Consider the following 26,087-nt stretch of genomic DNA (forward strand, 5'->3'; position numbering starts at 1 on the left):
GCTGCAGAAAGTGAAAGGATTTGTGTCACCTAGAATAAACAAAGCTAGCTGTCATTGTATGGAGGAAACTCTCCTGTGTATGAAACACATGCGGTCATTGTAATCAGCCACTTCTATTGGAGGCAGGAGCCTCCTCTCATCACTCACTGGACTTTTTCAATAGATAAAGATCAGCCATGTAGAAGAACATCAGAGGCTACAGATAGGCAGGCTGGGACTTGTAGTCATCCCAGAACTGGAGGACCCCCCATATGCCTTGTGTGTGGATAGTGCTGTATGTCCCTGTGAGCTCCCAGCTTAGTCCTCACATTCCTTCCATCAATACCATCACCTACCCCAGTGCCCAATCCCAGCCCTTTCCCCAGCTACTTAACTATGCAGAACTAGCACGTCACCCCTGAAGGTGGAACGTATATTAAGCCAATATGTATATAAATGTAGCCAAGAGGCAGGCTGAGCTCTGCAGTGATCAACTAGGAAGCCCATTGAAGACATCAATCATTGTGCTGGAGCAGCCTTGGTGAGATCTATGCATGGTGAGTACTCCTTCTCTCAGCATCAGCCTGAAATAAAATTAAAAAAAAAGCTTCTTTTATTTATTTCTTTTTTTTTAGAAAACACCTGTTCTGAAAGTTTAGGAAATTCCAAAGGGGAATGCAAAGTCATTTATTGTTCTAAATACATTTTGCCCCTTCTGTATTATTACCTATACTCCTTTAGTCTTTCTTCTTAGGGAGTAATAAGGAAACAGCAGGGTGTTTATTAAAGTGGAAATTGCACTCTATAGCCTGCAGCTACCCCCCTTTATCTTTCAGGAATAAATCTTATCAGTCAAAACTTCCTTATAAGAGGCTTTTTCTTTTTTGTAGAAGACTAAATATATCTCTTCCCATAGCATGCCAAATATATAATAAAAACATGAAAGCTGCAATTTTAGCCCTTATAATCATCATAGCTGCCTTCTAAGCCCTGACTATTTATTTCTTCCTAGGCTAAATATAACTCATTTTGGGAGGGGGTCACTTGAATAGATCATCAACTGAACGGTTTTTTTTTCCTTTAATTTGTATTTTTCTAACATTTATTGAAAAGAAGTGCAGATGGAGTTGTCCATGGTTGTAAGACATGTTTGTGTTCTTTTGCATGCTTTTGGGATTTCTACATAGACTAATCAAAGTGTTAAGCATCCCGAAGTGTAGATCCGCCTCCCACTGTCAATTCAAGCACGAAGTGACTGAGGCTTGACTGGCTCTTTCCACAACTAATCACTGTACAGTTGGAGGTGACACTAATTCCACCACAAGATCCTCAAGCTGAAGCCTAGCACTCAGAGGAGGGCAGAAAATGTTTCTGAGTACAGACCTCAATTACATATCATTCTTGGAAGCTGCGATCACATCAGTCTTGTCCTTGGCGCTTCTCCTGGCAGTGTCCCACCAGCTCTGGTCCTTCAGATGGCACAGCACCAGGGACAGGGCTAACAAGCTACCTCTTCCCAAAGGCTCCATGGGCTGGCCATTTTTTGGGGAAACTCTACACTGGCTAGTGCAGGTGAGAACCAATGTGCCTGCTTTCTTTAATCTTTATTTTCTGTTGTCATACCTGAAGTGAAGAACCACCCAAAAGCAGGTAAGGAACCACAAGTCACACTGGCTTGCTTGTTATGCTGATCCTTGTGTCAGAGTTCTGGAGATGTATCACAAGTCCCTCTAGCTTGTTTGCTATACTGGACATTGTGGTTCCACCGGAGTTCTGCCGATGTATCACAGGTCCCTGTAGCTTGTTTGCTATAATGGACATTGTGGTTCCACTCGAGTTCTGCCGATGTATCACAAGTCCCTCTAGCTTGTTTGCTATACTGGACATTGTGAAGGCAGAGTTCTGGAGATGTATCGCAAGTCCCTGTAGCGTGTTTGCTATACTGGACATTGTGGTTCCACCAGAGTTCTGGAGATGTATCGCAAGTCCCTGTAGCGTGTTTGCTCTACTGAACATTGTGGTTCCACCAGAGTTCTGGAGATTTAGCGCAAGTCCCTGTAGCTTGTTTGCTATACTGGACATTGTGGTTCCACCCGAGTTCTGGAGATGTAGCACAAGTCCCTTTAGTTTGTTTGCTATACTTGATACTGTGGTTCCACCAGAGTTTTGGAGATGTAGCACAAGTCCCTCTAGCTTTTTGCTATACTGGACATTGTGGTTCCACCAGAGTTTTGGAGATGTAGCTCAAGTCTACTTAGCTTGCTTAATATGCTGACCCTTGTGGTCTCACCAGAGTTCTGCCGATGTATCACAAGTCCCTCTAGTTTGTTTGCTGTACTGGACACTGTGGTTCCTCCAGAGTAAGTCTCCTTACCTTGCTTAATATGCTGACCCTTGTGGTGCCATCAGAGGTCAGGAACTATACACAAGTCACCTTAGCTTGCTTGTTATGCTGACCCTTGTGGTGCCACCAGAGGTCTGGAGCTGTACCACAGTCTTCTTAGTTTGCCTGTTATGCTTACCCTTGTGGTGCCACTAAAGTTCTGGAGCTGTACCACAAGTTTCCTTAGCTTGTTTGTTATGTTGGTTATTGAGGTGCCGCCAGAGTTCTGAAGATGTACAAGTTCTCCTAGCTTGTATCTTATGCTGATTATTGTGGTGCCACCAGAGTTCTGGAGGTGTACAAGTCTCCTAAGCTTGTTTTAGTATGTTAGTCATTGTAGTGCCACCAGAGTTCTGGAGATGTAACACAAGTCCCCTTTGATTGTTTTTTATGCGGATCATTGTGGTGCCACCAGAGTTCTGGAGATGTACAAGTCCTCCTAGTTTACTGTTCATTCTGTTGACATCAGAGGTCTAAGGATATACCACACATGCACATGGCTTGTTTGGTATGTTGATCATTGTGGTACCACCAGCATTTTGAAGATTAAACACAAGTCTCCTTAACTTGCTTGTTATGCTGATCATTGTGATACCACCAGAATTCTGGAGACGTAGCTTGACACTTGAGTTGCCCGTTATCTGTATACCTTATAAATATGAGCAACCAGGAGACTTTTCATTGTTAGGAAACTACATCTCCCAGCATTACCTTAAGGCACGCTTGGATCTGTAGTTCCACGAACACTTTACAGTTGTGGTTCCACTTCTAGTTGTATGATACCATCTGTCATCTCCAAGACAGATAAGGTGACTTAGAACAAGGGGGATTGTTGAGGCTTTTCCTTACCTGCGTGTCCTTGTGTCCACCATCTCAGGGTTCAGACTTCCACAGCTCCAGGAGGGAGAAGTATGGGAACATTTTTAAAACTCATCTTCTGGGAAAACCACTGATCCGTGTGACTGGCGCTGAGAATATCCGCAAGATCCTGCTGGGGGAGCACCACCTGGTTAGTGCCCAGTGGCCCCAGAGCACCCAGATCATCCTAGGCTCCAATACACTGGTCAACTCCATTGGAGAGCTCCATAGACACAAGAGAAAAGTGAGTAACCTGGGGCTCTGTGCGGAACCTTGTGCCTGATTGATGCAGCCATTGAAGTGTGTCTTCACACTCCAACCATACAGACCCTTCCTATGCTGTGCATGCTTTGTTATCGCCGGTATATGTAATCACTTGTGAAGCCAATACAACCACATGGAAGATACAGGTCTAATCATTTCTAAATATTTCATATATATGTACCAGATCCACATGTGCCATCTAAATTGTCAGGCAGTAGTGATACAATTAAGTAGTAGTGTTATCATATCATAGTAATACATTTCCAGTGAAATAATTGTAACAGATAAAACAATATGTACAGGGGAATAGTTTGGATTCAGAAATACCTTTAGTTTCTGTATTGCCGATCTACAGTCCATCTAGTTATCTTCTGTATTGCATCCAAATGTTCTGAAGTTAAAAGGACTTGAATGATGAAGGTAGAACTTCAGTAGTCAGAATAGACAGCATGGTATGACATTTAATTCCATTATCTGGCACATTTCTGGACTTAAGAAACTTATTGGTGTTTTGGTGGACCTCTTCTCAGCTGAGGACCTCCAGGAGATGTTTAGCCTCAGAATAGGGTCCTGAAGGCAGATGTCAGGCATGCTAGCAGGGAGTGTACTCTGTTTTCTGCAGGTAATGGTCCCTCACTTTCCTTCTCAGGTTATGGCCAAGGTGTTCAGCCACCAGGCGTTGGAGAGCTACATCCCCCGCATCCAGGAGGCTGTGATCCTGGAGCTCCAGGGCTGGTGCAGGGAGGTCGGACCCATCTCCATGTTCCCCTCTGCTAAAGCACTCACTTTCCGGATCGCTGCCCGCATCTTGCTGGGGCTCAGCCTGGGGGAGAAGCAGTATAAAGAGCTGGCCAGGGTGTTTGAGCAGCTAGTGGAGAACCTCTTCTCTCTGCCTCTGGATATCCCATTCAGTGGACTCCGCAAGGTATTTGTACCTCTTGTCTGATCTTCACACTGATATAATGCCTCCTGTCCAGATACTGACCCCTTCTGTGGCTTATTCATAAAGATATCATGATAGTGAGAAGCAATCCATAGTATCCAGTTAGATTTCATTTCTCATCAGAGCAACAGTTAATATCCTCCTGTAGATCCTTCCAAAACTCTCTCTTTCCAATATTACTAAGTCATCAATCTTGATATAGACATCAGCAAAGTTTGCATTTGACAAATACCTGTAGACAGCACAAAAAATGTACGAAGTGCAAGGTCCCATAGCAACCCATAGCAGTCAGATTTCATTTATCAATGAAACAGGCAGAAATAATAAATACAATACAATAAATAATGAAATAAAATGACTGTTGATTGGTTGCTGTATAAAACATTATTTTGTATATTGCTTCCTTATTAAGTGTTCAATCAATCAATCACATAGCATTTCTAAATTGTTCCCCTATCTACCATTCCTTGTTTTCTCTTTTTCTTTATCCAGCTTTTACACTTTTGTAGTTTAGAATAGATATTCAGTGTGTTGCACTTTGTAAGGAACTTAAGAGTTTCTTACAAAATGGAAAATGGATAGGACACTGATGTTGCAAAGTGCAGTAACATGGATTAACCAATCAGATTTCCCATTTCAGTAAAGACCAGCAAGGGCAATAACATATGGCAGTTGGTTGCTATGGGTTAATTAATTTAGCAAAATACTCTTTAAGCCATAGAGTTCCTTCTGATGCTGTTATGTTATATATCATGTTACAGTATATTATATTATATCAGTGTAAAAACAATTAATGTAGTGCTTAAGATAATAGTTAACAATGAAGAATAATAATGTCCAAATCACCACAAAAGTAGGATAATTGTAAATCAGTATAATACATTAAATAAAATCTATATAAAAGTCCACATAATCCAATGGTAATGGTGCCAAGTGAACCAAAAACCAGAAGGAGAGGGAGAATCCATCACCTTTCACCCAAAACTTTGACCACCCGAAGGGCTGGTCAAACAAAGAAGATATGAAGCCCAGCAGATGAATCCAGGACTCCCAAATGATTCTCCCAAGAAATCCGGATGATATAAGGACTTCTCTCTAAAGAAATAAGTCTAGGATGGCAAATACTTCTCCACCACAGTAAACACCACATAGGAAAAAAGTATAACCGCTCATAGTGTAGTACTTAAATCAAACTTGCAATTTATTCAAGTAATGCACTTACAAGTGCAGAGGTAAAAATCAGCATGTCTGCATAGTGTTTCCAACCAATAAGATGGCTGCGGTGATGTCACACATTGTGGCTCCCCCCTATGCATTTCATCACACGATGTCAGGGGAGCCCCTGATGACGATGTCCTCTGTGTGATGAAATGTGTAGGGTGGAGCCACAATGCGTGACGTCACCATGCACTGCCATGGACCGCGGCCATCTTATTGGTTGGAAACACTATGCAAACATGCTGAATTTTACCTCTGCAATTGTAAGTGCATTACTTGAATAAATTGCAATTTTTATTTAATTACTACACTGTGAGCGGTTATACTTTTTCCTTATGAGGTGTTTACTGTGTGGAGAAGTATTTGCCATCATGGACCTTATTGTTTACAGAGAAGTCCTTATATCGTCCGTATTTCTTGGGAGATTTATTTGGGAGTCCTGGATTCATCTGCTGGGCTTGATGTCTGCTTTGTTTGACCAATACTTTGGGTGGTCAAATTTTCTGGTAAGAGACCAAATGATTGGGTGAAAGGTGACGGATTCCCTCTCTCCTTCTGGCTTTTGGTTCACTTGGCACCATTACCATTGGATCATGTGGACTTTTATATAGACTTCATTTAATGTATTATACTGATTTACAATTATCCCACTTTTGTGGTGATTTGGACACTATTATTATTTATTGTTAACTATTATCTTAAGCGCTACATTAAGTGTTTTTAGTTTGTTTATTTTGCGTATTTATTGTGTTAGCTGCTATTTTTATTTGTAAACTCCCAAGCACAGGTTTTCTCTATAATTATATCAGTGTTCTCAAATACTGTACAATCTCTGGGCATACCAGGAGGTGTGTCCCATCATCTGCACACTTTTTATACACATTTCTGTGCATTGCGTTCTTCAATGGGCTGCCCTATGCGTGTGAAACAAGCAAAAAATATTCCAGCAAAATATTTCACAATAGCGGCACACCAAAATGCATGGTACTGCGGTACCATGCATTTTAGCAGGTGCAAGCACACATGCATTTTCTGGAGTTTTTGGCACCCATATGCATGTGCAAAAGGCAGCACGTTTTTTGTGGTGTGGGAAAATGTGTGATTTCACATGCATTCCGACACCACGATTTGTGCAAACTTGCCTTGTTGTGACGCAAACTTGCCTTGTACCTATAGAAATAAGTGAGCCGTATGTACTGCAAAACAGGGCAGTATCCAGTGGTAGGGTGGTCAGCGAGCAGTATGTAGTGTCAATCAGGGGTGGACTGACCATTTGAGAACTCGGGCACTGCCCGAGGGCCTGGGGTCAGTAGGGAGCCCCATGAAATGCCCCTGGTACCTTTTATAGGCTTTTTTTGAGTGTGGGCAAAGACACAGGGGCCCCATGATCCCCTATTGCCTGGGGGGCCCCATGAATTGTCAGTCCGCCCCTGGTGTCAATCAGTGAGCAGAAGGATGGAGTTCATGCTGGAGAAGCCTCTCTCCACCAGTCACTTACCGCACCACTGGAGATGAAGTAAGACTTGCCAGGCTGCTATCTCTGCTCCTCCATCTTCAGTTGCTGGATCAGCCATAGCAGCCATCTGTGGAGGGAAGGAGGTGGCCAGACCCCCATTCTGCCCACCACCTCCAGCCAGGGAAAAGTTGGAGGAAGAGAATTCCATATGAACTCCTTGGAGAGAAAAGCGTCACAGACGCCTCCGATCTCAACTTCCCCATCAGCTGTGTAGGCACATAAGGGGAAATCAAGGACACTGGGTGGGCTCCTGACTGATGATATCATTGGTTGGTTGAATGCAGGTGGGCGGCCCACACAGCACAGAGTCCCGAATGAGGATACATGAGATTTTAAAATTCACCCGACCGGCACCACAGTTAGAAAAACAAGGCTAAAGCTGACAGTGAAGAATGTTTCATTTACCTGCCTGCCATAGTCGGGGCAGTCTTTTAATAGTTTTGCCTTGGCACCCCTGAGGACTCTTGGCACCACCGCAAGGTTCCTCATCACCCCGGTTGAGAAATGCAGTAATATATTAAAATTTAATATATATTATATTTTATTATAATATATTATAATTTATTATATGTTATGTTATATTATTTTTTTTTCTTAACCGGATTTTAGTGTATGACTAATTTAGAGAGTTTTAGATGATAAGAAATACACAGTGCTATTCCCACATGTGAAATAAATGTGTACATGAGTCTGTATACATATAAACATGTGAACAAACAGACTTCTGTATTTGTGTAAATGTATAGAGGGTATGTATATAGTCTCCACATCTTAGTATAATGACTTGTAAACAGCCCATCCTTCATCCTAGGTGACCCTCCACACACTCTGTATACAAAGTTATCATAAATGTCATTTGCCCACAAGCTGCTGCTGATGCCCCATGAATGGGCTCTATGTACTAGTCGGCACTTTGCATTGTAAAAAAATAATTTATGGACATTAAACACGGTTGGAGCAAGCAGCCTGCATGGGTCTATAAATCAAAGGCTGAATGGGGCAGGCGGAGTGCCCCTAGTAAGTCAAGTATCCGGAATAGGCTCTACTAGCTGTTCTCCAGCCGCTCGTTTAGGAAACAGGCGTGCTCTGTAATTGTTCAGTAAGATCAGCATTGGGAGAGAAAACACACGGAGGAGCTCAGAATAGGGACCACATTGTCTTGCAGAGAACAGTCCAGCTGAGTTATAGACAAAGAGCTGCTCCAGGCAGACTCCTAATGACTCCCTCTCTGGTATTTGTGACCCTGCTTGGCACTCTGGCTGTTGAAGACCTGTCACCCAATTGTCAAGGAGCGAAATGAGCAAAGCTGGGGACCCACCAGAGATCCTGCAGCCTATTATCTACTACCTGATGCCTAGGTTCTGTAATATGTCACATCACTTGCAAATGTGATCTGCCTTATTAAAGATAATTTGTGACTGGCTGCCAGGAATCACCACACCATTACAGTTTGCATTATGTCATCAGATTTAAGTATTTCAAAATTCTTAGTTCAGAGGAAGGTGAAACAAGAACAACAGCTTATCAATAACTATTTACTCATTTCTTACTAAATGTATACACATATATCCCAGTTCTAACATGCAGATTCAATTACAGTATGTATCCATTAAAAATAATTTCAAACTCAATTGAACATTCAGCTTAAATCAGCTAAATACATTCCAGGTACAAAACAAAAGATGTTCAATGTTTTACTGTTCATTTTCTTGCTAAAGCAGGTACAGCCTGAGTAGAAAGGTCTGTCCCCCGCAAAAATGCTGTAGGTTGAGACCCTTGCTCCCTGTGGAAAAGCAGTGGACTCTCCACCGAGTTCTGGCACAAGTCAGACCTTTAGCTGTGCAATCAGTAAAGGTTCTGCTTCCAGCTGATTGGGGAGGTTAGCCTCTGACTCAGCAGGGGCTGAGCTGGACCTCTGCAGAGAAACCACTGCTTTCCCACAGAGAGCAAGGGTCCCACTCTACAGCATGCTGCCAGGGCACATGCTTTTCTACTCCGATTGCAACTATTTTAAAAGGAAAACAAATTGTAAGATATTGACCTTTTTGGCTTTGATGCCCTTGAAATGTATTCAGCAGATATAAACTGAAAGTTCACTTGGGCTTTAATGCATATTACGTAAAACCAGCATAGTTTTGTAAATATGTATATAAAAAAGCTTCCTGCAATCATCTTCACAGCAGAACTCAGACTGGGAGGGGTAGGGTCAGCACTCTGAATCATTTAGTCAGGCTAGCACACGCTATTCTGTCAGGCTAGCACAATGGACATGCTTAAAAGAGAGGAGAGAACCAAGATGACCTCATTTGTTTGCTGCTGTTCCTTCATTCTCCAATCAGCAGTCTAGGGTGGGTCCTAGACCAAGCTGTATCGATTAACTGTAGCAGAGAAAAAATGAGGTCAGGGACCTGGATGTGTAGGTGTGCCTGGATCAAAAGACTGAACAGAATTACAAATTGTTCAGCAGATAAAACAGTGTGTATATGTATTTACACAGTATATTTAGCTTCTTTTTCTGGGGATCACCTTTACCTATCAAAGCTGTTTATCATCATGTAATAATGATAATATAACTTTTCTGCACATTTGGAAGATTTCTCACCTCAACAACTGTATTGTGGACTGAAAACTACAGCAATGTTATCTGCTGACTACTAACTGGATGTCATTCCTTACAGGGTATCAATGCACGTAAAACATTACACCAGTACATGGAAGAAGCCATCAAGGATAAAATCACAAGAAGAGACCCTGAGCTGTGTGAAGATGCTCTGGATTACCTGATAGACAGTGCTAAGGAGAATGGCAAGGAGCTGAATATGCAGGAGTTAAAGGTACAAGACCAGGGGCTAAATGTCAAAAAACGGGGAAATGCAATTTGGAAACGCTGGGGAATCCACGCACAGTATATGAAAGTGGAGGTGCCACCAGGGGCTGGCAATAGTGTGCATGCCAGCAGTGACATGACACATTGCACATAGGTCTACATACACTATCATATTGCACTCCCTGGTAGTGAGAAAAATGATGTTAGAAATATATACAGTAGTGACCAATCATACAGCAGTAAACTACACATGTCATAGTAATGATATTTGCAATTATTTTGAATGTTTGCATTTCCTCCCAATTACAAACAGAGACTTGTCTTTAGGCCTCATGCACAATGGATGCTTTGACATCTCTCCTAGACTCCTAGAAGCAGCGCTTTGGCAGAAAAAATGCTTGACACTTGTAAATGTGTATAATGTGTTTATTCACACCAATCGCTTGGACATTAATTAATTTCATTGACCAGAATAATAATTTATTCTGGCCATTGAAGTGAACTAACACTCAAACGCTAAATGCGTTTAGACACGCTTGCATGCATCAAGTATTCTCTACCAAAACGCTTCTGCTCCTGGACGTGCTGGTAGTGATTTTTTTCAGCCTCTAAATGCCCCTTTCTCTAAACTCCTCTAAATGCCTATGTGTGCATCGTCACCTAGGCCATCATACAGGGTGTTTGGAGGAGGAAAAAAAAAGCCAGACAATCCTAACAGCCATTTTAAAAACATCCAGTGTACAAATGAGCGCCAATATTGAATTATGAGATAAAGAGGGAATTTGCAGAGCTCTGGGTTTAAGGTAAAGATTCTAAATGCATACTGAGCAAGCCTAGATTTGGGGGGTATCAAGGCGCTCAGGAAAAGACTTTAAAATATTTGTGTATATAGGCACCAAGCAGTGCTGCTTTTTCACTTATTGCGTTCATGTTTTTCTTTATACCACATTTGCTGAGTTAGTGTTGTAATCAGGATCTTTTTCTAAAGTCAGTGGACCTAAATGTAAGATGATAAGCTGGACCCATTCCTCACAACTTTACGCATACTTGTCTTGGCTTTACTAGGTTTTATAAATACCATTTATTATTTGGAATCGGTGGTGCTTAAATATGAGCTTGGGTTTGGACCGAACCCATGAAGAAGCTGTCAGCGTTGTGCCAATCAGCTGTGACTACAGGGAATCCCTGCCCTGTAGTTGCACGTACACCAAATTTTCTCAACCTTTTTACCCCAGAGGAACCCCTGAAATAATTTTCAGATCTCGAGGAACCCCTGCTAAAATCAATTCTTTGTTGGGCAGTGGGCAAAATTCCCTTTGCATTGGTGAGTAGTGGGAAGAATGCCTCCCTTACAGTATTGGTCAGAATGCAACCTTTACAGACAGCTAAGAGGATCATTGTTTCCATGTCTCTGGCTCTGCCAAGTGGCATCGACCCCAGAACTATGGAGACACCATCAAATGGCAGAAAAATCAACCACAGCTCAAGGAACCCCTGGTAAGCTCCAAGGAGCAGGGCCCTCCTATCCCTCTTGTATTGAACTGTATTGTCTCCCGTTATATTTTAAAGCGCTGAGCACACTGTTGGCGCTATATAAATCCTGTATAATAATAATAATAATAACTTCTGGAGGAAGCCTGGTTGAGATAAGGATGCTTGTGACATGTTGCCATATTAAGTTAATGATGTCACAAGCATTCCTACACCTTTATGTAACTGTAGTTGTGGGGTGGGGAATGCCTCAGCAGCAATTGATTGGCCCAGCACTAATAGTTTCCTTCCAGGTTAATCCGAACATGGGATTTTACCAAAACCAAACCTAAACTCATCCATAGTGGAGACTCCCTGGCGTGTGTATCCACTGGCAATGGTCTGAATGTGATGCTGGACCAGGTGTATGTACATATTACGTGTATACTTGCTCAACATATTGTTGGCACTGCACTCCTCCCCTTCAGAGGCCAGTTGTAGAGGTGGCATATGCAGATCTTCTTTGAGCTGCAGTTTCAAATGACCGTGCGGGTGCTGCTCAAAGGACGGTGTTGCTTTAAGGATCATTTCCAGAATCAAATCCATAATGTATGCAATGAATGCACTATGGGCCCCATTCCACTTGAGCCCCCTGTGTACTGCACACATGCCAAGGGGTGAAATAGTTAACTGAAAGTAATATTTGCATTTTACATGCTTGTTGTGGTATTGTATATTTCCATTAGGATCGCCTTAGGCTGCAGGGAACAATGAGTGGGGGACATTCACCTGTCCTCTGTAGCACTGCAACATGCAGCTGCATTTTTTTGCAACTTGGCCAAGGACAGAAATGGTGTTAATGCTTTTCTTTGATATAGAATAAGGAAGGATCAAGTTCACCAAATGGAAATTTCCAAAAACATTGGCAAATCACCATGTGTGATAGCAAATGCTTCTGACATTGAAGTTGCTTGTTTACCATCCAATGGTAGCACCAATTGCCTTGATCATGGCATCACTGTCACAATGGACCATCATAGTAAATTGGGGAACAATTTTATACAGATAGATGGTTCTCAGTGTTTCACTACAATTGCTCAGTTTCCAGGTTTCCAAACGCTGTTGCATTGTATTGTTCTCAGCCTAGCTGGCTACACAACAGTTAGAATCTCCTTAGATTTGACCTGTCACATCAGTAAATTTTAACAACTATGTAGTATGCAGTTTTAATCAAACAATACTTGCTTTTTTTATCCAGTCTGGATGGCCTTTCCCCTTAAATATTTATAGGTAAATGTTGCTGATCCAAAAGATCAAATCAAAGGAAAAACTATTGTGGTTAAATTTGGACAGACCTGACTGGTAGACTTGCACTGAGAGAGATGATAAATAAGACACATGCCTAGCTATGACAATTATAGTTGTGTATTTTGTATACCTTAAAAAGACAAAATGCTAAATGCATAGTCTGGTCCTTGCATGTTACTAAACCTCTAATGAGGGATGTTGTTAGTGACCAGTTATAGTAGAAATAAAGACAAAATATTTCTTTTTTAATTTTGGATAATAGAGGGTTATAACTTCTGTTGGCTTTTTTGCCATCTGTGTCCCATTGGGAGATTTCCCTTCACTTTCTGTCCCATAGCCAAAACAGGAAGTGATAGGATTTCCTTCAACGTGAATGGTATTCCCGGTTGTCACCAAGATCACCAGAAATAGTTTCCTCATCAGAAGATTTCCCCTCTATTACCTTCTGTAGACAACCCACAATTTGGGTTTTTTTTTACTTTCACTTTCAGTTACGATGGTAAAAATGACAAATAGTGAGGGTGAATCTCCCCATCTCCCCAAGAAGCGCACACATCAATAAATGTCCGACAGGTGCTCTAATCCCCCTCCAGTCTATCCAAAACTTTAAAAAGAAAAAAAGTTTACTCTAGTTATACCTTATGTTAGCTCTCAATGTAATCATTGATAGATATATATATATATATATATATATATATATATATAGTCAGTGTGTGTGTGTGTGTGTGTATATATATATATATATATATAATACATATACACATACAGTATATATATATATATCTAGTAAGGATGCCTTTATGTGAGGGTCTACTGAGGCACCTGGGGTGTGGCTTTTACTTATACTGTTTTCATATAATAAAATCAGTAAAATGTAAAAAAAACTGCTTATAATATTTAATACTATTTATTTATTAAGTATTCAAATATTTTAAAAAGGGCTCAATGCTAGCAGGGCCAGTGCAAGGATTTTTGTCTACACAGGCGAAGGTGCAGGAGCCCTGGTGCTAAAATGTTTGCTTTTACTCTATCGTGCACACTGATATAATGTGTAACGTGTAGGACAATCATTGTTTTCATACTTAGAGTAGCTGCCCCAACGCACGCGATTATGTAGATGTGGGGGGGGGGGGGTCTCTAAAAATCTTTTTTTGTCTCCCTATAAGCCTAAAACTTTATTGTTAAATCTGTATTTAGTTATGTATTTATTTTTTAAATAACTTTAATTGCTATCACATAGGGGACCAATAGCCCCTCCTGTGATAGCATATAGATGACAGGTTCTCTTCATGGAGATGTCTCCTCTCTACTCCAATGCAGCTGATGGAACACAGACTGTGTTCCATCAGCTGCTTCCCCAGCACTGATCCCGGAGAATGACAGCTTCGGTCCAAGAAGTGACGTCATACATGTCATTTCCCGGTCTATGTACCGGAGGGAGGCTGAGCAGACGGAGCTCCACTGAGCTCCCGGTGCCCTTCCCACCAACACACGCCATCACAGGACCAGGTGCGCAGGTGGGACAGCGGTGCCTGGTAAACATGGCAGGGGGGCGTCACATCGCGGCGGTGGTTCTGGACATAATAGGCAGCTCCACAGCCACTTATATCACTTCCACTTGAAAACCAACAGTCAGCTTTACTGAAGTACACACACTCCCAGCTAGTATAGCAATCAGGACTGTGTATAAAAACACATCTGCAGCACTGCAAAGTGGCCGGGAATTCGGATTGGACCCCCCCCCCCCCCATCCTGGTGCCCTAAGGTGGCTGCGTAAGCCACCGTATGGTAGCACCAGCCCTGACTGCTAAGCTACGTTTGCATGTGGAATTTTTTGACTTGTATCTAGTTTTTCAGGTTTTAAATAACACTAGGTTCAAAATAATGCTTTTTAGACACGTTTTTCTGCTATACCTTTTTTTTCTTATGTTATTCCTTTATCAATAACTTCTGCAGTCAGTTACTTCTTTTAGAAGGCAAGATATCTATAGGTAGTGAGTACATCAGCTTTTAAAAACTCATCCATAAAGCACTTAGGCAATCAGGGGGCCATACACTATAGTTTTTTTTATGTAGCCTGCAGGCCAAATAAAAAAAAATCTAATAGGATCTTACATCTATGCTAGACAGTGTGAATGAAAGAATCTGTAGTGCAGACTATTGTATTCTTACAACCAGCACTGGCAGCTGTCAGATTACCCAAACAGCGACTACATCTGATTGGATGGAGTTGCAGTTCAGTTGACAATTTTTCCATCTGGCTTCTTTGATATTTCCAGGGACCAGGCGAAATTCGCTCAGTGCATGGCCAGCATTAAAGGGTGTGTCCTTTGTCATTGATAACCATCACCAAAAGATCCCCATCTCAAACGGGTCAGTATAAAGCATTTAGCAAAGAGTTTTCTTCCCTACATCTCAATGAACAGTGCAATAAAATAGAATTCTTGTGCCTGTTTGGTCATACCTCCACTTAGCTGAGCAAGTGTGACCCAAGGAGAGGTAGAAAACAATTCTCATGACTTTATGCTGCACCTTGTATACTAAGCTGTTACTATGATGGTCTGGCAGTGGTTGGCACAGATGCAAAGCATTTGATGGTGTCAGGCAATGGACTGAATAGTAACTGCTCTCCCACTACAAGGGAAGGGGGTAAAAGTATATATAGGGATTTCATTAACCACTAATTTAGAATCAGCATGGTCCTAAAAGAAGTCAACACTTCAGCTGGCCATACAACAGTAGAATTTTGTTTACATTTTTTTATTTTGAGAACGTTTGTTTGCTATTCTAATAGTTAGTGGGCTCAAATTAACGACAGTTTTTAACCATTGTGATAAAAAAAATTTAGCAGAAATTGAAATTGAGCAGAATGGAAAATGTTGCTCCAACAAACAAAGTTCTAACCATGAATGTGCTTTTTGTTTGGAAAAAATCACACATATTGTGATGCATATTTTCTAGGCGCAAAAAAAAAACCTGTTTAAAATGTCTGAATTTCTATTCAAGTAGCAGGTCTGGATGAAATTTTAAGGGCTTTTGTGTGAAATTAGTTGACTCAATGATGGCAAGATCGAATACTCTGGTGAACTATATTTCAGAATTTCCGTATGAACGTTCAAACAAATTTATCAGTGTGTGGCCAGCTTAATGAGGTCATTAGAAATACATTACATTGCAGCTCCTCTTTGGCAGCTCTCCTATGTAATTTATTATTTAAATATAACCTCAGCTCATCCGTACTGAAGAATTCAAGTACACCTTCCTTTTATTCACAAGTGCCCTGAAGTACAATAAAATTCAAATATTTAATTAACCACAAAAGCAATAAAAAATAACTTAATTATTAAAGCACTGAAAATGTTGGCTTATAGAATTATTTTTTTTAATATTTCAGAAAGGCATTAAAAACTTACAGTTAAAGACACTAGAGATGGAATTGTAATTGTATAGGACTTTTGTTTTATTTAACCTATTATCTCAATGAAGAAACTTTCATTGGAGTCACTTATAACTTCTCCCCAGTTAGGTAGACAAAACAGAGCTCTCTACATTACAAATTTACATGATATGTGAAATATGTCATGTGAAGTGTTTAAGAACATAAGGAGCTTATTTTGTGAGCCTTATTTGACCTTTTATGGGTCAGACTGATCAAAAGTGATATTTTAGTTATGAATGTAGCCTGTTGGACTCTCCAGATGGAGTCCAGCCCTGGCCTCCTATATGTTTTGGAGCAACCATACTCAACTAGGGTTGCTCCAGATTTTCTTTGGGATTCATTGAGCTGTGGCTGATTGACCTCCCTTTTGATGGTTGCTGCTTAGTTTTGAGGTTCAACACTACTTTACAGAGCCAGCGGCACGAACCTAGTGATCTTTTTAGGTGTCTGCAAGAATTCTTCCCACTGCCCCTTGGTGAATTAATTTTAGCTAGAGTTCCCCAAATCATTTCAAGGGTTACTCTGGGGTAATAGGTTGAGAAAGGCTGTCTTGGAGACTCCATCAGTGAGATATTCCTGTCAACGTAGAAGTGTTGTTTTTTCCTGTACACCTTTGTGTGCCTCAGGATCTCCTGTCTCATTCTCAGTAAAATAAAATAAAACATTCAGAGAGATATTGTGACCTCCTCCAAATGGCCACAGCAAGCAGGAAAGCTCAAGAATTCAAGCACAGGTGTCTCTCCAAAAAGGTTCCTAGGGGTTATAGGAAATTGTCAGGTGGTTAAACTCTCCAGCATCTACTAAAAACTAAAATATCAGTTTTCAGTGGGCTAAGTTTTAAAGGAATAACTGCAGTCCTATATGCCTTCCTTCATCACTCTCTATGCATTTATAAGTAAACCCAGACTTCAGTTCATGCGTTTGTGCATTCTCACTGCCTTCTTGCTCTGAATAGGCACTGACATATACCCCCAAAACACAACTTAACTGATAGCTGGAGGGTTCCAGAAAATGGGAAGCTCCAAGCATAAAAATGTACCTTATACTAACACACTCTGACCATGACTGAACTGGAAGCACTAGCACCATGCATGGATAGCAGGGTTGTATTAGCAGAATGCCAGGCTGTCTGAGAATTTTTAATGCTGATTTGTGTGCCCATGTAGACTGATCAGATGGGTTTTATTAAAGTAGAACTATAGGCAAACCTTTTTTTTTGTTTTCACTTTGGATAGAGTAAAGGAAGATTATCCAATAGCCGCCTGGCCAACAGCCGATTGGCGGCCGGCAAAATGCTGTAGATTTCCGGGTGTACGCCATATGGCGTCCTCCCGGGCATGCGCAGTTTTCGCGCTTGCGGAGCCGCGCAGTGGCGCGATCTGTCACCGGCCGTGTACCTCGGACACGGCCGATGACAGATCTGAGTACCGGTCCCCATTGTTGGTACCATGTGACCTGCTGTGATTGGTCACATGACAGTTTTATACAATGGATGGCTTCATTCATGCCATCCATTGTACACTAGTGTCTATGAGAATGGTCAAAGCAATCACATGCACATGTCATGTGATTAGTTGTGGCCAAATCACAGCTAAGCACAAAAAAAAACCCCTGAATGAATCAATGTCATTCAGGTAAATGCTTGCTTATAGCAAACTAATTGTGTAAAAAAAAAAAATATTGATCACTTCCCCAAAGTAGTACAATGTTACTATGGTAACATTGTACTACTTTGGACATAGTGAAATATGAAAAAATATCTTAAAAAAAAGAAAAAATGAAATCAACAATTAAAAATAATTTAAAAAAAGAAAAAAAAAATTTTTTTTTTCATACTGTCACCAGTCAGTGTCCCTGATCACCACCATGCCAGTTATATGATGATGCTGTACTGCACTGGTGACAGTATATAAAAAAAAATAGTGAAAATTATTTTTTTAATATTTTCATTTTCCGAAAAATTATGACCAAAAAATACTTCAAAAAACTCGCCATGCCTCTTATGAAGTACATCGGACTGTCTACTTTGCAAAAAGGGGTCATTTGGGGGATATCTGTACTGTTCTGACATTTGGGAGATATCTGTACTGTTCTGACATTCTTGGACCTCAAGAAATTAGATTGGCTGTCAGTACTTCAGGATTTATCAATATTCAGATCTATACCATAGTTTGTGAACTCTATAACTTTCCTACAAACTAAAAAATACATCCTAATTTGGGTTATTTTCACCAAAGACATGTAGCAGAATACATCTTGGCCTAAATTTATGAAGAACAATTATTTATTTGCAAACTTTTATAACAGAAACAAAGAAAAACGTGTTTTTTTTTCAAACTTTTTGGTCTTTTTTGTTAATTTAGCAAAAAATAAAAACCCCAGTGGTGATTAAATACCACCAAAAGAAAGCTCTAGTTATGTGAAGTAAATTATAAAATTTTAGTTTGGGTACAATGTTGTATGACCGCGCAGTTGTCATTCAAAGTGTGAGAGCGCTAAAACCTGAAAAATGGCCTGGGAGGGAAGGGGGTAAAAGTGCCCGGTATGGAAATGGTTATAACACCTGTCAGATTTTTTCACCATCTGTCTCCCATTGTGGAGATTTCCCTTCACTTCCTGTCCCACAGCCAAGGAGAAGAAATCCCTGAAAGGGGATTCCTTGGGGACCCCCAGGTCACCAGAACTAGTGTCCCCACTGGAAGATTTCCCCTTTATTACTTTTCTGGAGACAACCCAAAATTTGGGATTTTGTTTTACTATCACTTTCAATGATAGTGGTAAACAGTACAAATAGAGAGGGTGAATTCCCCTAATGGGGGCACAGGCCTTTAGCTATACTTTAAACCAACATAGTACACAAAAGTATATGCACATTCTGCACTGGAAACCTTAAAGCTGAACTCCAGAAATTATATTTATTGGACACTTACCTCAGGCCAGCCTGGTGCAATGTGAGTACAGTATTCATGGAAATAAATACAAATCAATCTATGAATTGCAGCGGTGCTGAGCAAGTGGTCAGTGTGCAAAGGGGAAGCCTAGCAAGATCTAGAAGATCGTGGCTATCACTATGGTAGTGCCCATTACTAGTGATGTACAGCTTCCACAGCAGTCCTTTTAGTGTGTCCTATACATTCTTACATTTTGCCAAGCTGGGTCCATGTGAGTATACAATACAGATCATACCTGGAGTTAAGTTTTAAGGTGCCAAGCTGGCAGTAGTGCCAGTATCTACACACACTTAGTCCACCAGGCTCAGCAAGATTAGTCATACATAATAAAATAAAATCGTTTGCCATGGATGCTTTTAATTCCTAGCCCAGCCCTTTTGGTTACGGTATTTGCCTGCACTCTCCCTTCCTCAAGCTGGAGAGGAAATGAATAGCTTTAATGACTGTGGATTTATGTGAACATATGTGTAATAACATGTTTATTAATGCTGTCTCTTGTCACACAGGAATCTGCTATTGAACTTATGTTCGCTGCCTTCTTCACGACTGCCAGTGCCAGTACCTCCCTCATCCTGCTCTTACTCAAACATCCATCTGCCATACAGAAGCTGAGACAAGAACTGGCATCCCATGGGTTAAACAAACAGTGCCAGTGTCTTCACTCTCCAGATAGCCCTAATAACAATACCATGGATGAGAAATGTGCAACTGCAGGGTGCCATGCCTCTACCTTGCCAGGCCCAGATGGCCAAGTGAAAGAACTGTGGGAAAAGACCAAGCTGGTGATGGTGGAGAAGAATGAATATGAGCATACATGTTCTGTAACCAGGAGATGTCAAGATGGTGTGCATCGTCAGTACCTGTGCAATGGTGCACCATACGAGAAGGATACACCTCTGTACCTTTCAGGTGCTGCCAGATTACTAGGAGGATGTCAGGGATGGAGAAACGAGTGTACATGTCAGCTAAACCTTAATCTGGAGAAAATAAAGGGACTCAACTACCTGGACTGTGTGGTGAAAGAGGTGCTGCGTCTGCTTCCTCCAGTGTCTGGAGGCTACAGAACTGCTCTGCAGACATTTGAGTTAGATGTAAGTAAGGGTCTGCCTCTTGGTGGGTGGTTGGGTGGGCTCTACGGGGGCAACACCCATCCTGATACCATAGGTTTAAGTGTGATCAGTGTGACTTAAATATGCTACATGAGCAGTGTAAGTTTGCCTGGTGCTTAGTGAGACAAATCTTTTATTTTATATATATAAACTCACCAGCCACTTTATTAGGTACACCTTGCTAGTGCCAAGAAAATATCCCCCACCCACACCACCATTACACCACCAGCTTGAACCGTTGACACAAGGCAGGATGGATCCATGATTTCATGTTGTTTACACCAAATTCTGACCCTACCATCTGAATGTTGCAGCTGAAATCTAATGCCCATAATCCTCTGCCATCAACAAGGCATTTTTGTCCCCACAACTGCTGCTCACCTGATATTTTATTTTTCAGACCATTCTCTGTAAACCCAAGAGATGGTTGCATGCGAAAATACCAGTAGATCAGCAATTTTTTAAATACTCAGACCAGCGCGACTGGCACCAACAACCATGCCACATTCAAAGTCACTTAAATCCCCTTTCTTCCCCATTCTGATGCTTGGTTTGAACTTCAGCAAGTCCTCCTCACCACTTCTACATGCCTAAATGCATTGAGTTGCTGCCACGTGATTGGCTGATTAGCAATTTGTGTTACCAGGCAATTGAACAGGTTTATCTAATATATATATATATATATATGTAAATATATACGCTGCTGAAAAAAATTAAAGGAACACTTTTTAATCAGAGTATAGCATTATGTCAATTAAAGTGTTACTAAACCCAGGACCCTGAATTCACTCTTTTTGGTCTCCCACAGTACACACAACACGGAAATGCAATTATTTTAGTAAATATAAACTGCTAAAAACCTTTTCTCATCAGCAGTTAAAGCTTGTAGGAGGAGTTTTTTCTAGGAGGATGTAGAACCCCTGATCTCTGTCTGGGCAGTGCTGATTGGGCCTGTGCTGATCACATGCACTCTCCCAAGAAAAAGAAAAAACCTCTCTACCAATTCACACCAAATTGAGCATGTGCAGAGCGTCTCCACACGATATGTCTTATCAGGAGATAAGAGGTAGATACTGGAAAGAGGGGAGGATCAGAGAAGTCAGGATCAAACAACATTTTTACATAATGCAGAGGATTAACCCCTTAAGTTCCACAGTGAGTATAACAAGCATGCTTTACTGCATATACAGACTGATTGTACTGTTGTGGGTTTAGTAACACCTCAAACTCCTGAGATATTGATCTGGTCAGTCAAGTAGCAGAAGGGGTTGTTTATCAATTTCAGCTACTAAAATACAGGTGGAGGCCACTGACATTTTTTTTCCTAATCCCTACTCATCTTTTCTGAATGTTTTTCACTAGTTTTGCATTTGGCTAGGGTCAGTGTCACTACTGGTAGCATGAGGTGATACCTGGACCCTACATAGGTTGCATAGGCAGTCCAACTCCTCCAGGATGGCACATCAATACGTGCCATTGCCAGAAGGTTTGCTGTGTCTCCCAGCACAGTCTCAAGAGCATGGAGGAGATTCCAGGAGACAGGCAGTTACTCTATGAGAGCTGGACAGGGCTGTAGAAGGTCCTTAACCCATCAGCAGGATCAGTATTTGCTTCTTTGTGCAAGGAGGAACAGGATGAGCACTACCACAAAATGACCTCCAGCAGGCCACTGGTGTGAACGTATCTGACCAAATAATCAGAAACAGACTTCATTAGGGGGTCCTGAGGGCCCAACGTCCTCTAGTGAGCCCTGTGCTCACTGCCCGGCACAATAGAGCTCGATTGACATTTGCCATTGAACACCGGAATTGGCAGGTCCACCACTTGCTTCCTGTGCTTTTCACAGATGAGAGCAAATTCACCCAGAGCACATGTGACATGTGAAAAAGTCTGGAGAAGCCGCGGAGAACGTTATGCTCCCTGTAACATTGTTCAGCATAACTGTTTTGATGGTGGGTCAGTGATTGTCTGGGGAGGCATATCCATGGAGGGATACACAGACCTCTACAGCCTAGGCAATGGCACCCTGACTGCCAATAGGTATCGGGATGAAATCCTTGGACCCATTGTCAGACCCTACACTGGTGCAGTGGGTCCTGGGTTCCTTCTGGTGTACAACAATTCCCGGCCTCATGTGGTGAGAATATGCAGGTAGTTCCTGGAGGATGAAGGAATTGATATCATTGAATGGTCCCCACGCTCGCCTGACCTAAATCCAATAATCCAATAGAACACCTCTGTGATATCATGTTTCGGTCCATCTGACACCACCAGGTTACACCTCAGACTGTCCAGGAGCTCAGTGATGCCCTGGTCCAAATCTGGGAGGAAATACCCCCGGACTCCATCCGTCATCTCAGTAGGAGCTTACCCCAACATTGTCAGGCTAGCATAAAAGCACATGGGGGCCATACAAACTACTGGGTACATTTTGAGTTGCTTCAATTAAATTTTAGCAAAATGGACTAGCCTGCTGCATAATTTTTTTACTTTGATTGTAGGGGTGTCTTTGAATTCAGTCCTCTGTAGGTTGATCATTTTCATTTCCATCAAACGATGGGGCATCCTTACATTCCTAACACATTACCCAGCCCATATCAATATAGATATCCAGCATGATATTTTTCCCATTGAGATCTGATGTGTTTTCAAAGTGTTCCTTTAATTTGTTTGACCAGTGTATATAAGCTGGAGCTCTATAGAGCAGGTGTTGTATGAGCTGAATATGAGCTGTAGGTTTATGGAGCATGTTGTGTATGAGCTCTACATGAGTCGGAACTCTATAGAGCATTTTTGTGTGACCTGAATATAAGGATGGAGTTCTTTGGAGTATTCATTGTATGGACTGAACATGACCTGGAACTCTATGGAGCACGTCTTGTATGACCTGAGTATGAGCCAAAACTCTTTGGAGAATGTGTTGAGTGGCTGAATATATGATGAGGCTCTATGGATCATATTTTATATGAGCTAGAGTACTGTGGATATGTTGTTTATGATCTGAATATGAGATTGAACTTTATGGAGCATATCTTGTATGAGCTGAATATGAGTTGGAGCTCTGTTGAGCTTGCCTTGTATGAGCTAAAAATGAGCTGATGTTCTGTGGGGCATATCTGATGAGCTGGAGCTCTTTGGATCATATTGTATATGAGCTAGAGTACTGTGGACATGTTGTTTATGATCTGAATATGAAATGGAACTTCATGGAGGATATTTTGGATGAGCTGAATATGAGTTGGAGCTCTATTGAGCTTGCCTTGCATAAGCTGTATATGAGCTGGTGTTCTGTGGAGCATATCTTGTATGAGCTGGAGCTCTGTGGATCATATCTTATATGAGCTAGAGATCTGTGGACATATCATTTATGATCTGAATATGAGAGGGAGCTTTATAGAGCATATCATGTAAGAGCTGAATATGAGAGGGAGCTCTGTTGAGCACGTCTTCTATGAGCTGAATATGGGCTCCTGATATATAGAGCATATCTTGTATGTAGTATGCTTTCCATTTGTGGATGCTCACTGATGGATTTCTGTGACAAATCTTATATAGGTTTTTAATCTGTATGAGGCATGTGTTATATGATCAGGAGCTCTCTGACCTAAATATTGATTTGGGTCAATTCTCTATGGACCATATAATTCATAAGCTGAATGTGATCCAAAACTCTTTAAAGTATGTCTTACTATGATTATGAAATAGAAACTCTGGAGCAAATCTTAGTTATCTGAGTATAGCTTTTCACTTGGGGTATAAATTAGTCTACATAAAATGTGACGTATGATCTTGTGTTCTCTTAGACTGAGGCTACATTCACACATGAGCACCATCATCTTCAGTCATTTTTTTGTGGTTTCGTATGTTTTCAGGCATGGGTCTGTCTAGTTTTAGCCAAAGGAAAGCTAGTTATTAGGAGGAGGAGGCGCTCCAGTTTAAGTTTACTGAGGCAGAAGAAGTGCAATCATGACTCAGAGAAGCTTCTGCAGTACAGAATTTTGCAACAGCACATCACTCAGATGTGAATGGGTACAATGGAGTACCATGGAAATCTGGTGTTGAGGGTTATAGTGCTTCCTGATACTTGCCTCAGATTGCTCAGGTGTGAATAGGTCTGAGATGAACAGTGGTGTAATAGTAACATATGCATATCTGCGTGTATGAGATTCACACTATTAATAGTAAATTCTAGGAAGTAATCATCTCAATCTACCTGTTACTGATCCTACGTAGCATCATAAACGTACCCAATTCCACTTATAATAGTAACCACTCAATAACCTTTCAGCAGAACATGAAACAACCAACTACCTATTTTCATTATAAAAGTGGGTTTCTTGCTTTTTGCCAAGGATTAAACACAGTTCAGCAAAGACAGAGTGAGGTTAAGACTCCAGCTGTAATATTCCAACAGGAGGTCTTCTTCACATTTCAAGAAATTCCTTGTGGTTTACAAGGCTGTTCCTTAGTCGCCCCCTTTTGGCAGAAAGGAAAATGAATTTCAAACTAAACCTTGCGGGAATCAGGCACTTTTAGATAGCCAGTCATCAATGATTTGAAGCAAGCAGTGTATTATTATATAGAAAAAAGCCTCAGTAGTACTGATTGGAGAATGACAGTTTCCCAATATTAAATACTTCTTTTCTAAAAATGTTAGAATTATTTTTTGCCTTTTTTCCCCCCGTGTCCCTATGTTTTTATCTTACATATCATTTTGTATTTATTTTCTATTATATTACGTTTACCGTATATTATTTTATATTACTATACTTTGTCTAAATTTTTTGTTTTGTATTTTTTATTGTTGATTTTTATTGTTGCTTTTATTTTTATTATATTAGTTGTTTGTTATAATTGGATTATTTTGGTAAAATTGCACGGTTTCTGTATATGTTTTAATGTTTTGTTGAGTAATCTATGTTTTTGCTTTACTTTTCTCCCATACAGGGCTACCAGATACCCAAAGGCTGGAGTGTCATGTACAGTATTCGAGACACCCATGAAACTGCTGCAATTTATCAAAATGCTGAATCCTTCGACCCCGACCGTTTCAATGCAGAAAAAGAGGAAAGCAAAGCTAGTAGATTCAACTACATTCCCTTTGGTGGTGGAGTCCGAAGTTGCATTGGCAAAGAATTGGCACAAATCATACTGAAGATTCTTGCCATTGAGCTGGTAGGCACTGCCCAGTGGGAGCTGGCCACCCCAAATTTCCCAAAAATGCAGACTGTTCCCATAGTACACCCTGTAGATGGACTTCACCTCTTCTTCCGATTTTTACGTTCCAGTGACAATAATACAGCATCAGAAAGTTTATGATCACTTCACCTAACCAATGTCCAGGAATGCTTCTAACACTTAAATTATTTTATTGGAGATTCCCAACAGGGTGTCTGTACTATCTGTAATGTAGCTAAAGAGAGATTATATTATTTATAATGTAATATTTATATGTCAGCTAGCTATTAAAAAAAGGATATGGGTAATGATGAGCTATGTAAAAAAAAAAAAAAATTTTGATTGTGTATTTTCTTTTCCATTATAAGGAAATAGCCCCATAATAAACCATTAAACTTTTTTATGAATCTGTCTTGAAATAACTAAAAATATGAAGTATGTAAATTGAACCCTAAGGTATGCAGGAAAACAACAGTACACCTATACAGTACATACATGCTGATTACCCCGTGTTTTATCTATTTAGCTGCTTGTTAACAGCTTAACTCATACCTGCAGCAGCAAGGTGGGTGGGCCTAACGCCCATGTCCTGCACATGCACGTTCACTGAGCCCCCCTAGCACACTGATGGAGAACTACAGAAC

General features: G+C 40.9%; 1 protein-coding gene across 1 annotated transcript; it reads left to right on the forward strand.

Annotated features, from left to right (window-relative positions):
- The first annotated feature begins 225 nt into the window (after nt 1-225).
- CYP26C1 (cytochrome P450 family 26 subfamily C member 1) lies at nt 226-25,842 on the forward strand. The gene is made up of 7 exons (XM_089690306.1): nt 226-536; nt 1,167-1,551; nt 3,240-3,464; nt 4,134-4,409; nt 9,840-9,995; nt 19,663-20,247; nt 25,213-25,842. The coding sequence occupies exons 2-7, from the start codon at nt 1,345-1,347 to the stop codon at nt 25,582-25,584; spliced, it is 1,821 nt and encodes a 606-aa protein (XP_089546432.1). The 5' UTR covers nt 226-536; nt 1,167-1,344; the 3' UTR covers nt 25,585-25,842.
- Nucleotides 25,843-26,087: the final 245 nt, after the last annotated feature.

This window comes from Staurois parvus, unplaced genomic scaffold, assembly GCF_062004578.1.
Source record: "Staurois parvus isolate SC_StPar_1 unplaced genomic scaffold, SC_StPar_1.0 ptg000525l, whole genome shotgun sequence".
NCBI classification, from domain to species: Eukaryota; Metazoa; Chordata; class Amphibia; order Anura; family Ranidae; genus Staurois; species Staurois parvus.

Coding starts and splice junctions, on each gene's coding strand:
- CYP26C1 (XM_089690306.1), top strand. CDS start 1,345: ATGTTTCTGAGTACAGACCTCAATTACATATCATTCTTGGAAGCTGCG. Junction 4,410..9,839: donor CATTCAGTGGACTCCGCAAG/GTATTTGTACCT, acceptor CATTCCTTACAG/GGTATCAATGCACGTAAAAC. Junction 9,996..19,662: donor TGAATATGCAGGAGTTAAAG/GTACAAGACCAG, acceptor CTTGTCACACAG/GAATCTGCTATTGAACTTAT.